At 54.6% G+C, this 15867-nt stretch overlaps 1 protein-coding gene across 5 annotated transcripts in view; it reads right to left on the reverse strand.

Annotated features, from left to right (window-relative positions):
- Positions 1-15867, reverse strand: part of FAM78A (family with sequence similarity 78 member A) — a 19672-nt gene continuing 3805 nt past the window's right edge. For 4 of the 5 annotated variants that reach the window (XM_077851111.1, XM_077851109.1, XM_077851107.1 and 1 more), the window contains exon 2: positions 1-3225. In XM_077851111.1, coding sequence (XP_077707237.1) covers positions 2697-3077 — 381 coding nt within the window. In that variant the 5' untranslated portion in view covers positions 3078-3225 and the 3' untranslated portion in view covers positions 1-2696. Of the gene's footprint in view, positions 3226-14600; positions 15342-15867 lie in introns of those variants that run through there. The other variant, XM_077851106.1, reaches the window with a different exon arrangement.

The following is a 15867-nucleotide window of genomic DNA, read 5'->3' on the forward strand; positions in this document are numbered from 1 at the left end:
TACTTTAAAATTACATTTTATTTCTCTTTGTGAAGATTTGTTGTTTCTTTTTTTAAAAAATTTAATTTTACATATTCTTCAAGAGTCTTGTGCCTCCTGGTAAGTGCATTGGTTTGTTTTCACAGTACTCTCCATGACCACGGATAGTCCTTATTGCTGGAGGAGTGTGTCCACACCAGGGGAGAGGGACACCAGGGGGATTGGGAACCCAGGTGAGAAGCCCAGGGTCTGTGCTCCTGACAGGGAGGAGGCCCAGGGGCCAGACCCAGGCTAAGCCCAGTGTCCTGGGCCAGACCTGTGGCCTCTCCAGGGCCTTTCCAGCCCTGTCTCCAGAAGGGCCAGGAGGGTCAGAGAGAAAGGGGTGCAGGAGGGGCGGGATGAGTCAAGGAGCAAGGTGAGCTGGGGCCCAGGCATGCAGTAGGCGGGGGGAGGCAGCCAGAGTAGCTTTGCCCCCTCCTAGTGGGCACAGCACTGGTCCCTGGCAAGAGGGCTTGCTCACACTCAGCAGGTACGTGTTTGGGGGACTCTGCCCACAACAGCTCAGGACCACTCGTTACTGTCCTCTCCTGCTCCCACCCCTAGGGCAGTAAGAACCCCTTAGTGATGACCCCACCCAGAACCTGAACTCTAGCCTCCAACCCCTCACCCAGGGCCCTTCCTCCCTTTTTTAGTGCAAGAAAGACCTGAGTGCAGAGAAAGGCCGCTCCATTAGGAGGCCAGGTCCTGTCCACAGCAGCAGGACGCCGGCAGCCTAGCCCCTCCCAGGCCCTTCCTTGGGAGGTAGAGCTGGGACCCATCATCCCCCCTCACTTGAGGCTATGGCCTCTCTGGGTGACAGGGTCTCCGTACACACCAAGGGGAACGGGCAGTTTCCAGGGGAAAATCTTGGGCCTGACAAAGGGGTTCCCCATGCAGCACACGGGCGACACAGACATGTTTCTGGTCTGGTTGTTCCAAGATAGCTGTGGACCTGCTATCAGGAGGAGGGCTGGGAGACAGATGGGACATTAAGCACCCCTTGACTAAGTTACAATGCCACGTGGATAAAGGAGCAGATCAAGGTGACCCACGTCCTCCCACGTTGTCACTGGGACTCCTACAAGTGGCTCATCTGCAGCAGAAATGAATTATTTTTCTTTTCTGATGATTTTCTGTACTTGGGTATTATTAGTTCAAATGCAGGGCGGGGTAAAGTAGCTGTGGGGTTCAGCAGGTTTGAGGAAGGGGGCTTCCGTGGGGTAACCCCCATCTGCAAGCAGGCATCAAGGCAGACATTACTAAGAAAGCTTAGTGTCGCTCAGGACCATCCTAGGGCTCTGCAGGGCCCTGGAACCGAGGGATAGTGGCCCTCTGGACTAGCCACGCTGTCGACCAGCCTCTGGAGCGGCCCCAATGCCTGTCAACTATGTCCCCATGTAACCCCCGCCAACTCCCTGGTCTGCTTCACAGTGGGGCACCTGTGATGGCCTTTCTGGCCTCTCCCCAGATCCAGGACCGCCTATCCTGGGTGCCCCCCTGGGCAGCTTCCCCCCACCTCCAACACTGGTGCCCAGAACCTGTCTGCAGCTTCTCCCAGAGTACCTGGGAGGGGCATCCCCTGAGAAGGAGCCAGTAGGAAAGTTGCCTGCCTTCCTTACCTTCAGACTAAATCTGGCTCAAGGTGGCTGGCCCTCCAGGCATTTGGGGCCAGTGTGGACAGAAAAGGAAAAGCTATAAAACAGATGTGCCGACGGACGCATCCGTGGCTGGGTGCTGAGGACTGAGATGGCGAGAACCACTGAGGCTCAACCCTCCCTCTCTCCTCCCAGATTTACCCCAGGCAAGTTAAGGCTGACAGAAGAGAGACCAGAGAAGCAGCCCCAGCAGGTCTACCCCAACAGAGCGCACAGGTACCTCTGCAGGTATGGTGGGGTGGGGGGTTCCCACCAGAGCCTGAGAGAAGGGGCTCTGCAGATGGTCAGTCTCGGTTTCAGCAGAAATAAAAGAACAAGTAGCTGGTTTTAGGTCTAAATCTGTCCCCCTGCCCCTCTGCCAGGACACCTGGGAGCAGGGCACAGGTGCCTCTCTGCTCCCTGGCCCTGCCCCCCCCCCTTCACCTGTAGCCGAAAATAAACAGTCTGGTAGAAAAGAGATCCTGCTTTCTTTGTCTGTTTTGGGCTTTTTTCCTTTAAATTTAGCTTAAGGCAAAAGTTTGGCAAAGCGAGTCTAGGTAAGGCCGCGTGACAGAGGACGAGGGGAGCTGCCATGGGGGGCCGCCACTCACAAATCAGCAGCAGGTGCCGGTCAGTGTCACAACCAGCTCCGCCTCCTCCCGCCCCTGAACCTCTTAAAGAGGTGTTTTTAAAAAAAAAAAAAAAAAAGAGAGAGAGAGAGAGAGAGAAAGAGAAGAAGAAGAACTGAAAAAAGCAGTTGTTTCAGGGAGTCTTGCAAAGTGAATGATAGAAATTGCCAGGAAAGGAGACTCAGGGTGAAGGGGGGACGTGGGGTTGGGTGTCCCGGCCGGGCCTCCCCCTCCCCGAAAGGAAGCAGGTGCCAAGAGGGCTGGGGAAGGCCATCCCGGGGCATTTGCACAGTGAGATCCGCCCGCTCGAGAAGGTAGAGTGGTTGTATTTTGCTGAATGACTAAAGAGTCCGTGTGGGTGTTGTTGGAGCAGTGTTATTATTTGAGTCTATGGCCTAGCAGGGCACCCTGGCTGTTACCGGTGCTTGGGCGGGATCACCACCAGTGGCTGCCCGTACTTGGGCCGCCACATGAGGACCTGAGCATCGTTGGCATTGGGCTTGACCAGGGCGCTGGGTGGTATCGGCTCGTTCTTGCTTAGGATTTTGGGCTGGTCCTGGGCGATGGGCTCCCGCAGCCTGGCACGCTGGCCCAGGGGGCGGTTGGGGTTCACCTCGATGCTGAGCTGCATGCGCCAGTGCAGCGTCTGTAAAATGATCATGTCATTGGTTGAGGTGTTGGTGGCCACCAGCCACGTGGTGAAGCTCTGGTCCCGGTAGATGTTGGTCAGTTTGGCCACGTTGCTCTCACTGACGGGCACGGCCCATGTGACGCTGGGATAGAAGTTGTCATTCATGCTGATGATGAACTTGGAGTCTCTCTTGGTGGGGCCTACAATGGTGCATGTCTCTGTGGTGTTGCCGTACCAGGGGTAGTTCACCCCGTCCGAGTCACTAATGGCCTCGATCTTGCCCTCCTGGAGGTCTGGGAGCTCCCAGCTGGACCTGAGGACAGGAAGGCCAGTTTACTCAGTCAGCCACCCACAAGGCTACGTCCCGGGGGGCCAGACGAGAAACAGACATCCACTGTCACGTCTGGGCTCCCCCAGACACAGCCCCCGTCAAAGCCACATCCTGTTCTCCTGCATCATCTCGTATCGGTCATTACTACTAGTCCTATAATAATAGCTCCTAGACAGAAGAGGACGCCAGCCTGTCGAACAGCTCCGAGGACACTCACTCCCGTGTGGCCAAGGGGACAGCACCATCTGGGGAGCCCACCCCTCGGACACTCATCCACAATCACGTCCATCCCGCCAGACAGACACAACAAAGCCGGGGGTGAGGGTGGCTTTTTCCCAGGTAGTGGGGCCCAGACCCCAGGCAGCTTGGCTTCGTCCAGCACTGCTTCCACCTGAGCACCTATAATACCAAAGCTCGGGACATTTTCCACCCAGAATCCTGCACAACCCAGTAAGCCAGCAGTGCTCTCCAGGACATAACTACTTCACAAAACACACTCCTGTTCACAGCAGCATTATTCACGAGGGCCAAAAGGTGGGAGAAACCCAAGTGTCCATTGACAGGAGAATGAATAAACAAAACGGGGTCTAGCCACACAACGGAATATTATTCAGCCCTAGAAAAGAAGGAAATTCGTGATGTACTGTGGCATGTCTAAAGCCCAAGGACATCATGCTGAGTAAAATAAATCAGACACAAAAGGATAAATACCATATGATTCCACATATATGAGCTCCTTAGGGTGGTCAAACCATAGAAACAAGATGCAGAACGGTGGTTGCTGGGTGGGCGAGGAAGGGGCCCACATTTCACAGTGCAGAGTTCCAGGTGGAGATGGGAAACTTCTGGAAACAGACACACAATGATGTGCGTGTACTTAATGCCACCAAACTAAAAAATAGTTAAGATGGCCATTTTCGTCAGGTGTATCGCATTACCGTAAAAAGATGCACCCCTCTACCCAAATGCGTCATTTAATATGAGCAATTAGCAAATCTGGGCCCCTCTGTGAGGGATGAATAGGAATGTGAAGTTGTTCATCTTCCTGCTTATTTCCTTTCTGTTTTGTGTTTATTTCATTGAAAAAGTCACAAATTAGGGTAACACCTGCCTACTAGGCCACCTCCTGCCCGGGGCCCTAAGCTCATCAAAGTCCAAGGGAACTGGGGCAGCAGCTCAGACGACCTCCCATGTCTGAAGTCCCCACCAGCCACCAAGGGCCCCCAGGCCACAGCAGCCATGGGCGGGTGGTGGCGGGGGTGAGCCTGCTGATCTGGCTCCCCTCTCAGGTAGGGGCCATGGGCCAGAGAAGGAGATTAGGGCCCCTGTCCTGGATTTCTTAGAAGTCCATGCCTTTGGCCCACTTGTACCCAGATGCCCAGAAGGCACCCCCTCTGTCCTCTCACGGTGGCTGTAATCACTCGCAAAAGGGTTTGTTTTTTTTTTAAGGCAGAAAGTAGGACATCTGCATGGCCCAGTCCGTTAGCCTCTGACTCTTGCCCTCAGCTTAGGTCATTGAGTTCAAGCCCTCAAATAATAATAATTAATAATTATAATAATAATAAGGCAAAGACTAAAGTTACAAAAGGAGTTTTGCTCTTCCATGGCCCCCTTTCACTGCCCAAGAGCTGGCTTGTTTTGAGGGGGTGGGAATCAGCACCAGAAGGTGCTCTCTCCCAGCCTCAGGTTTGCTTCCCTCCCCCAAGCCCCAAATGCCCGAGCCTTGGCTCGGTCACAGCCAGGTGATGGTCCTTGTGAGCTGGCAGACAAGCCGTGTCTCACGTGGGTATTACTCAGAACCAGGTCCCCAGGCATCTGTCCTCAAATCATCATAGGCCAACATGGGCTGTCTCCGCTCCCAGGAGTCCCAGTCCCACCCACCACCCCACCACACCCCTGGCAAGGTCGGGGAGCTCAGGTAAGAGCACAGCTCCTGGGGGACACAGACCAGCCTGGATCTAGTCCCGATCCAGCGACAAGCTCTAAGTCACAAATCTCCGATCCTCTGTTTTCTTATCAGTTAACTGTTGATAATCCTACCCACCTTGCAAGGTTTTTGTGATGATTAAATGCATCAGTATAAATGGCAATACATGGAAGCTTCCAGAAACCATGTGAGGGAGGTATTTAGAGGGCTGCCAGCCCTGACTGACCTGAAGCTTCTTTGGCCTCAGTTACAGTTTTTGGACAATACATGCATGGAAGGGAATGGATTCCATATAGTTATTGCGTCCTCTAGGAATGACATCGGACTTCAAGGCAGACCCTCCATCCTTTGCTCCACAGCACAAAGGGGCGAGCAGGGACCCCGGCCCTGCACACACTGAACCTTCTCCTTTTTGCACAGCAGAGATACTCTAGGTAGGCTTTGTTACACAGAGGCCACTGAAAGGTGTGAGCAAGTGTCCCAGGACCGCGCCTACACACAAGTGCTCAGCCAGTGGATCGACTAGGGGTAGAGGCATTTTGTAAGTGCAGATGCACCTGTTTCTGCCCACAGTTCACAGACTTTGATCCCATCTGCCCCCAGCAGCCTTCTCTCCAGATCCCAGGGTGGCTTATGTCCACCTTCGCACAGGTGAGGAGAAGACACTGGTCTCCCTTGCATCTACTACCCCCTTAATCTGTTCCCTGGCTTTTGCTGTCTTCCGGGCGTGACCAGCTAAAGAACTTGGGGGATTCAGTGCAAAGCAAAAACTCAAGATCACCTGTTCAAAAATTAAGAATTTCCATGCGGCAACAGCAGAGCACTGAACCATGTTAGGGGCCCTTCGGAGTCCGGGCCCAGGACAACCACACAGTCTGCACATCCAGGAAACTGACCTGCTGCCGTGGGCCGCCTGTCACACTGCTGCCCTCGTCCTCATAAGTGTGTGACTCCAAAGGACAGCAGGCAAGGCCAGGCTTGAAGCTGGACTTCAGAATGCTCTGGGATCTACTCACATCACATCAGCCTCCCTCACACCTGTTCCTGCAGCAGTCCCCATCCGTCATCCACTCACCAAACATTTGCAGAGCACCCATCATCACTGTTTGCAGAGCAAACCGGAGGTCCCTGCACCCTCCAGGCACCTGGCACCATCCTTGATGCTTCCTCTCACCTCTGGATGCCCCATTTCTCCTTGCCTTCACCCTGGCCAGGACCTCCTCCCAGGTCTCCCAGCCTCTACCCCTGCCTCCTGAAACATTCCCCAAAAGCCTGAGTGATCTTTTAAAAACACCAATCTGGGCATCCCTGGTGGCTCAGCGGTTTAGCGCTGCCTTCAGCCCAGGGAGTGATCCTGGAGACCCGGGATCGAGTCCCACATCGGGCTCCCTGCATGGAGCCTGCTTCTCCCTCTGTCTGTGTCTCTGCCTCTCTGTATGTCTCTCCTGAATAAATAAAATCTTAAAAAAAAATAATAAAAACACCAATCTGTTTCACCATCCCTGCCTCCAACTCTGTTAAACCTGCCATAGTTCCTTGTGGCCCTTAAAGTTGATGCAGTCAAACCCCAGGACCCCTTGTGCTGCGTGTGCATGTGCATATACACACACACACACATCCATGCCCTCCCCAGGCTCCAGGCCCACCAGTACTCTCAGTTCCTCTAATGGGTCATGCCTCTCCTGTCACGGGGCCTTCTGCCAGGAGCAGTGCCCCTCCTCCTCCTGTGCCAGCCAGTGATACTCATGGCTCAGCCCTGGAGCCCCCCTGGGAAGCCCACCCTGACCCTACCCCCAAGGCCAAGTGGCCCCACATTCGACGCCACTCAGTCCTCGTCCTGCTGCTTCCTGGAATAGGCACAGGACTGATTAAATAATCATGTGATCGTTTGTTGATGATTTCAAGAGGGCAGGGGCCAGGCTTCCAGGATTTGCTCTGGTGCCTGGCCTGGAGTCAGTGACTGTGAGCAGCCTGCCCAGTCTCTCCTTCTGGGCCTGGGCCCCATAAGGGGGTCTCCTTACTGGGTTTAGAGTGCCTCAAGCTGCTCGTGTTTGTGCACTGTCTCACCTAGAGCAGCTGCCACTCAAATAGCCACTACCAGCACGGGGTCACCCCTGCAGAGATACCTGGTGACAGTGGTCATGTTCCCTAAGCACGTCGGATATGCTAGGCATCCCGGGCATATACATCCGTCCATGCAGTGCTTCTCCTCAACCACCCTGGGGCCAAGACCAGAGAGCACGTTTTATAGAAGAGGCTTGCAGACAGTAGAGGCCTAACCACAAGACCACCAGGCCACAACCTGCAGCTGCAGTGAGTTCTTCCCCAGCAGCTCCCACAGACCCTCACTCAACACACACATGCATACACACATATGCACACATACACACATGGGACACACACACATGGACACAGACACACATCCACACACGAATTTATGCATACACACACAAGCTCTGAGTGGCCCAACTGACCGAGAATGTGAGTCTGAAGGGGTTATAGAAGGGCCTTCCCTGGGGGTGCCTCAGTGACTCAGTCAGTTAAGCATCAGACTCTTGTTTCAGCTCAGGTTAAGATCTCAGGGTCCTGGGATTGATCGGAGTCAGGCTCCACACTCAGTGGGGAGTCTGCTGCTTGGGATTCTCTCTCCAATCTTAAAAAAAAAGGGGGGGGCCTTCCCTGGAGACTGAGGAGGGATGGAGGCTGGGCTGTGCTGAGGGGCAACCATGAGGGCTGGGGAGCACTACTCTGTGTCTTCAGGCCCAGCTCCCTGCCAGGACTGGCCCAAGGCAGAGGCCCCTTGGTGGAAGGTGAAGGAACCCAAGGATGCCCAGGGCAGTGCCTTGGAGGGCAGGTGGGACCTGTACCTCTGTGATATCGGGAGACAGCAGCATACCTCTCCAATCGGCTCCAGGAAGAGCCTTGCCCATGCCAGGCAGAGGTGGTGAGCCGGTCCTGGGCGCTCTTCCCAGAGTGGATGGCCCCTCGCACCCCCAGGGTTCCCCACCTCTCCCAGGGCTCTGACTGCATTTTGAATCCTGAACCCCAGAGCCAGACTGGCCCAGCCCACCAGGCCTCAGAGCAGAGTTTCCAAACTTTACATCTCTGTTCATATTGGTCCTGTCTACATATCTCCTGTATTATTAGTCACTTAACTTTTTTCTTTAAAATCAATCATTTTTTAAAAACTACATTTAGTTTTTTCCTAAGAAACACATTGAAATAATGTGTTGGGTATGCTAGATATATTTTTTTCTCTAATATAATTAGAATAAATATGTTGCTTTAAATTCAAATTATACTTAGGCTTAACTGAGTTCACTTAAATATTATTTCATATCCCACAATGGTGCCCATTGGATGCTCTGAGAAATTCATTCACAGACAAGGATTTGAGGCTTGAGGGCAAGAGGGCTGCCTGCACCAAGGCTGTTCTGCCCATACTGGCCTCAGGGCCCCAGATGGGTCATATGGGCACTTAGGGCTTATCTCTGCACCCCACACACACACACCAGTTTTACAGATTTCACAGGTTTGTACAATTTGCAAAAAGTGTAAATTCTGTAAAAGTTTGCAACTGGGAACCCAATTTCCCGACTTCTGCCCCATGTGGCTGCCCACTGGGCTGGCCCCTTCCCACCAGGCACCTGCTCTTTGAAGAAGGGTCTGGAGGTGTCCCCCCTCCCTGCCTGCTCCCAGGGTTCTCCCTAAACTCCAATCCTTCTGGGGCATGGCCTCCCTCTTTGTCCAGGCCATAGACCCTGGTCCCCCGGAAAGGACCAACGTGCCTGTATAACTTGAGTTTTTAATTATAAAACCTGTGCTTTACTTTTTATTTTTTTTACTTTTTATTTTGTTACATTTTATTTATTTATTTGAGAGAGAGAGAGAGAGAGAGAGAGCAAGCATGAGTTGGGTGGAGGGACAGCAGAGGGAGAAGGAGAAGCCGACTCCCCACTGAGCAGGAAGCCGAATGCAGAGCTTGATCCCAGGACACCAGGATCATGACCTGAGTCAAAGGCAGACACTCAACCAACTAAGTCACTTGGGTGCCCCAAAAGCTGTGCTTTTCTTTAAAAAAAAAAAAAAAAAAAAGATGTAGAGAAGAGTATAAAGTGAGAAACAAAAGCCGTATCTTCTATGCCTTCCCCCACCTCGCTGAGGTTACTCACCACATTACACTTTGGTAAACATCCTTCTAGACCTTTCTCTGCACAGACACACAGTACATGTTCCCACTCACGGGGTTCTCTTTTTAACAAAAATGGGTTTCTACCCCACATATTTTACAACTTCTGTAAAGAAAGAAAATGCAACACTATGATCATGTTCCCCCATGGCGGCAGCTCTGTCTCTGCCTCATCCTTCGCAGTGGTCTCCCCATCTTCTGCACTGTACAGACTGTAAGTCCCTGACCCCCAGCTGGGCACTTGAGTGGCGCCTGGCTCTCTGCAATTACAAACAGTGCTGGAGTTTTCAACCTCATACTTACATCCTTATGCCCTTGCTCTTCTGTGGTGCATTAGGCAAATTTTTTTTTTTTTTTTTTTTTTTTTTTTTGGTCAGGAAATTTTTTTAAACGCCTACTGTATGTCAGGCACAGGGCCAGGTGCTCCAAGTCTCTGTAAGACAAAATCTACAAGCAGAACAGCACTGAAGGGCATGTATGTTTGAAACTGTCAGAGATCCAGCCAAACTCATCACCTTCCAGAAGCTGCCTATGTTGTATCCCTGCAAACGGCGCATGAGGCTGTCCACATCCCCCCTCCCTGACATAGGGCGTGAATGATCAGGTTCATTTTTACCCAGATCGGATCAGCAAACAACAGAGGATCTCAGGATTTAATTTGTTATTTCCCTGATTACTATGGCCGTCAGGTCCCCCCAGGCACATCTCCGGGAGCAGCCAGCTTTTGTTTTCAGCACTCGGAAGGTGAGGGTTGGAGCTATCACTTGGCCAGGGCTGGTCCATGGGGAGCTCTCTCTGGGCTAGGCCATCCCCCCCACTTCCTCCTACCCTAAAGCCTGGAAACAAGGACTTCCCTCTCCTACGCACACCACCCTTGCCTCCGCCAGGGCCCAGCAGTTGGGGGAGGCCGCCTTCCGGTCCCAGAGAGGAAGCTTCATCCTCGATTGTTCTATGCGGGCCCGCGGCTGCAGGAAGAGGCCACGTGGTCCCCTGCTGGAGCAGAGCAAGACCCCTTGGGCAAGTGGCCTCAGCTCTCAGAGGTTGTTTCCTTGTTATAAAAAGAGGACCCCATGAGGTCCTGGGGAGACAAGAGAGGAAGGGGAGCCAAGGCAGCTGTGTACAGCACCCAGCTCCACTCTATCCACCCCACACCGCCTGAGGCTCCTTCCCAGCAGCCTCCCAGACGGTCCTGACGGCAGGTGTCACCACATGTTCTGGCTGGACAGACCCTTCCTTGCAGGTCTCATCACTCACGCTCTCACACCGTAGGCGGGTCTGCGAAACCCAACCCAGAAGAGAGCTCAGCTCTACTACAGCAATCTTTCTGCTGACTCCGCCAGACATGGCAGGATTAATAATGCACTAGTAGTAGCTCTGCCTTTGACAGGCCCACAGATGGAGTGCATGGACCGCGCCAGGCACTGTGCTGAGCTCTTACCACACATCATCTCATTTATTCCTCGCAACAACCCAGGGAGGAAAGGACCACTCTCCCCACCTCCTAGATGGGAATACAGAGGCTCAGGAGGGTTAAGAGACCAGCCCCAATTTCGCAGCATTAGTGCGGGGTCCACTAGGATCCACACCCTGCCAGGCCAGGGTGTGGGGAGGTGGCACCGTCCACCCACAGTGCCCCTCTCTGGAGCTGTTCTCCCCCCCATTCACCCCCAACTAGCCCTGGCCTTGGCCTCAGCCATGCGCCAGCCTCCCTGGGGGCTCCAGAGGAGGGCAAGCTAGGGACAATGTGAAGCGTCTCCCACACAGGCTAGAAATTGTGACTTGTCACTTAGAAGGCTGTGCCAGCTGACAGGTGGCGGTTGAGGAATCGTGGAAGATGGGGTTGTGGAGGCAGGTGTCTCCAACAGTTTGGAGGGGAGGTGGCTTTTAAAGTAATGTGGGTTGGACGAACACCATATAGAATCCTGTGAAGCTGGCACGGAGAGACTCGCCATTTTATAGCTCTCGTCTGTAGGAGTCAGGGTATTACTGAGGTGGTGTGCATGATTGTTCCGCTTCAAATAGTTCAAACCCAGGATGTCATTCTAAAAAGTTCTCCTAGATTAGAGATTAATTTTAAGCAGGGATAACGTGCAGGGGGTATTATGGGCTTTGGTTAAGTATTTGGAATTAATATTTTGAATACAAGCCCATTTGTAAAGGACAGAAGCCCTCACCTTCACCTTTGCCACCTGGCTGCCCTCTCTCCGGGACCACTAAGGCCCAGGGCGTGGGTTTCATTTTAATTATTCCGATTGTGAGGGTCTAGTCCAGTGGTTCTCAGTCAGGGGTGACTCTGTACCCCTCCGGGGGACACAGGCAATGTCCGGGGACAGTTTGGCCATCCCAGCAGGGGTGGAGTGCTCCTGGCATAAGGTGGGCAGAGTCTGCAGTGCGCAGGATGGGGGCAGCTGTGGCCCGCCTGTGGTCTCTGCTCCATCCCACCTGACCACCCCTCTCTTTCTGTCATATCTCGGGGCTTATAAATATGAAAAAGCAGAGTTTGGGGTTGGGAAGCACCTAAAATGCTTCCATTTACACTCAAGAAGGGGCAGACATCGGGCTTTCTCTAAAGGAACCCTTCTCATTTCCAGAGAGTGCTGGTTGGATACTGAGCTCTGCCCACAGATCAGAGGAGCCACATTCTCTGGTAATTCCACTTTTTAATACGATTCCACCGATTAGTACTAAGTCGAGCCGCTTCCAACTCGGTGTCTCAACCACAGGGTGATCACCCAGAGCTGTCCTCTCACGGGGAGCTCTTTCCTTATCCCCCCTGACAGCTGACACATGGCACAAAATGAGGAGCCAGGGCCCCAGAGCCAGCGTGGTTGGTTCTTCTGCCCCTGGGCCTAAGCCCGGGACGGATAGGTGCACACGGCCCCTGCCAGGGAGCCTTAGTCTCTGCCCTCTCTCAGAGGCTAGTCCTGCCCAGGCTGGGAGTTGGGGCCCAAGGAGGACGGGTTAGGGAACACAGGCCGCCCCTCCACCAATGCACTGCCATGCTGTAAGAGGTGCCCCAGGGAGGGGCAAGGAAACATAAGGGAAGCCAAAGGAGAGCAAAGACAACGGCCTTCAACTTCCGAAAACTCAAATCATCCATGACTTGGACTATTTTTAAACGTTTAAAAGTGGGCGCTGTGTCAAAGAGGGAGACCCGGGCTCCAAGAAACTTCAGGACCAGGAGAGGTTTGCACCTGTCTGGGTTCTGCAGTCTCAGCTGGGGTTCTGAAGGCCTTGCAGACTTGAAGGCTCACCCCTGGGGTTAAAAGAATGATGGTCACGGTAACAACAACATTTAAGATGACAACCTTGGGCTTGGAGCAGTGCCGACCACCCGTCAAATGTCACCTCCCCTAATTCTCACAATAAGGGGGGGCGGGGGGAGGGGGAGGGCTGTAACTGGCCCTGTTTGCAGACAAGGAAACCAAGGGCCAGAGTGACTAAGGTCACACCCTGGAAAGTGGCAGAGCCTGGACTCCTGCCCAGGTCTGCTTGACTGCAGTCTAGGTGTGCACCAGGCACCTCTAACCAGGAACCAAGGGCTGGCACAGAAAGGAAAAGTCATCTCAGGTCTCCAGCCTCAGGCCCGGCCTGCTCCTCACCACTGCTCCTCGCCACTGCACACTGTGTCTGTCTCAACCTCCACCCCCCGCGGCCCCCCCCAACTCTCCCCACTTCCTTCCTCCCGGCCGTTCACTCACTCGCTCACTTGTTATCTTTCCGAAAGACCCTCTGCCTTCCCACCACTTCTAGGGAAGAAGACGAGCTTCACCTAAAAGCCCTAGAAAAAACCTTTGTGTGTTGTCAGTTGTCCCAGATCCTCTACAAAGTCCAAGAAAGCTTCCAGCTTAAGTAAGGCTTCCTAAGAAAGTCCACACTGAATAACTAAGAGTCAGGTTTCCCTTCTTACAATGGAAAGTCAGCCCCCGCCTGGGTTCCCAGCCACTTTTGAGAATTAAAAGGCTTTGGGTATAGACATCAGGTTGACAGAGGGACATGCCCCCCCATGCACCTCTGTGGGGTGATCTTGGTTACACCCTCGTTCTATACTTTACCACCTCCTTCTTGTTTCCCTCCCAACCTCAGAGGCGCCCCAGGAGTCATTAAGTGGGGAATCGACAAGATCTGGCATCCTGCCACCCTCCATCCCCTCTTCACCCCCTCTAATTTCGGGGGTCACCCAGGATGTTCTGAAATCAGTGAAAGGGTCCAACTCCCAGGGAATCCCCTGCTCCACTCCTCACTTGGAAGAACTGGGAAGCAGTGTGCAGGCCATGCACCCGGAGAGGCCAGCTGCAGGGGGAGTGTCCACAGCCAGGCCCAGGCACAGGTTGGGGGCTCCCCTCAGGGCCTGCCTAGCTCCCTCAGAGACTTATGCTCGTCTACGGCCATACCACCCTGAACGCGCCCGATCTCATCAGAGACTTGTGCTCCAAAACAGCTATTTTCACCGTCTTATCTTAGGGCGGCTGTGAAAGCTAAGTTGCTTTCCTTTCTGTCTATACCGGGGATGACCATCTCTAGGGCCAGAGAACATGCCAGGAAAGAAGACTCAGGCCTCCTGTGTCCTGCACCGTGACATGCATTGTCCTGGGAACATTCTGGAGACCAGGCTGGAGAGAAGAGGCCAGTAGGCTCCTCTCAGCCTTCTGGACACTGACACTGGATGTCTACATAGAAGGGCCTCCTGCCTTGGGGAGAGAAAAACGCTACTCCGTGAAGCAAACTAGATTTCTAAGACTAGCCACCCTCTCAAATGAAACAGCATACACTATAGGAATAGCAAAGCGTGCCCCCAGGTCCCGATGTGCCTATGAAAACACTCCAGAGACCAGATCAAACCCAGCACAGAGCACTGTACGAATAACCCCCATTCTCATTCTGAGTGTCCGCCACGGCTGCCTCCCTGGGAGGCCTGAGCCTGGGGTCCAAGCCTCAGCCTCTCGAATGGCCCCAGGACGGCATGCTTGTTTGCCAAAGAGACACCTGGTGGAATGCACCTCTGCTTTCTCAGCATCTTACAGGGAAGGACACAGGAACCCCCAGGGCCGGTGACCCCAGTCAGAATCAACAGGCAAAGCCTTGAGGAGATCACCTGGCCAAGGAGGACTCAGAGGCCACTTCCATATCTGCCTAAAGCCTCCCTCCGGCCCCCCTCCAGCCCCCTAGCCCCCACACCCCAGGCCTCCAAAGTCCCCACCCCGAGCAGCCCCCTAAAACTTGCACCTGGGCCATACTCACATGCCCTGCTCCCCATACTGGTTGTAGAACTCCATGTGGCTGCACGCCTGAATCCAGCCGACAATCCAGGTCTCTTTCTTAGGGATGGGTGGCATGACCACCTGGGCCGAGGCACGGAAGTGGGGCGTCCGATAGCGCAGCACCACGCTGGAGGACTCATCGATGCTGGTGGGGATGGGGTCGATAGAGGCTTTCACATCAATCACCGTGATACCTTCCCGGAAGACTCTGGCTTTGCCCCCGATGCTCTGAATACAGCCCATGGCACACAGTACAGCTCTGATCTCCAGGGAAGGCCAGCAGTCCCAGAGGAAACTGGGCATTGAAAGGACGGAGGCTGCCAGACCCAGCGCAGACAGGACTGCTCTCCAACCTCAAATCTCAAGACCGATATCCATAGGATAGAAAATTCACTGAGTGCAGGGGGTTTGCATATCACTATCTCGGGCCTGTTTATAAATAAGGATTTTGCTGCATTTCAAGAGCCCCAGGTTCTCTCTTCTTCTGCTAGCAGTGGACAAAAATCACCGATATTCTTTGGGTTTAAAAAAAGGAAAGTCTGGAGGTTAATGGATAATCATGTTGTTCGGACATCCAGCCCTTCCGTGCCTCACACGCGGGGAACGCAGCCCGGAGACGCTCCCTGAAGTCTTGGGGCGAAGAAGGCGAATGCCAGCAGACACATAAATGAGGAAGGCTCGTCCCCCTGCGCGGCGCACAAGTCCGACTTCCTGGCCGCCCGCCTTCCGCACGCGCTCGCTCGGGGCACACGCGCCGGCCCCGGCCCCGGCCCCGGCCCGGCCCCGGCCCCGGCCCCGGCCGCTCGCCCGACCGGGCCAATCAATGGAAGCGCAGTCTCTGCCGGAGCGCGGAGGCCCGGGCGCCCTCGGGGGCGAGCGCCGACCCGCGGCTTCCAGGAGGCGAGCGCCGGGCTCCCGCCGCCCGCGGGGTCCCCGTGGGCGCCCACTCGCGGGCGCGGGCCGACGCCCCCACGCGGGCGCACCTCGTCCCCCCGCCGCTGTCGCTGTCGCCGCCCGCCGCCCGCCGCCCGCCGCCGCGCGGGGCTCCGGGGCCGCACTCGGGCCGCCGCCTGGCTCGCCGCGGCCGCCGAGAACCTGGTGGGGGGTAGAAGGGACGGGGCGTCAGGGCCCGCCGCAAAGTTGGACCGAACTTTGCTGCGGGGGGCGCGCGAGGCGGCGACGCGTGTGCGCGGGGCGCGGGCTGCGGCGCTGACGGCACAGCTCTGGGCGGTCTCCCCGGAGGCGGC

Source organism: Canis aureus, chromosome 16 (assembly GCF_053574225.1).
Source record: "Canis aureus isolate CA01 chromosome 16, VMU_Caureus_v.1.0, whole genome shotgun sequence".
Classification (NCBI taxonomy): Eukaryota; Metazoa; Chordata; class Mammalia; order Carnivora; family Canidae; genus Canis; species Canis aureus.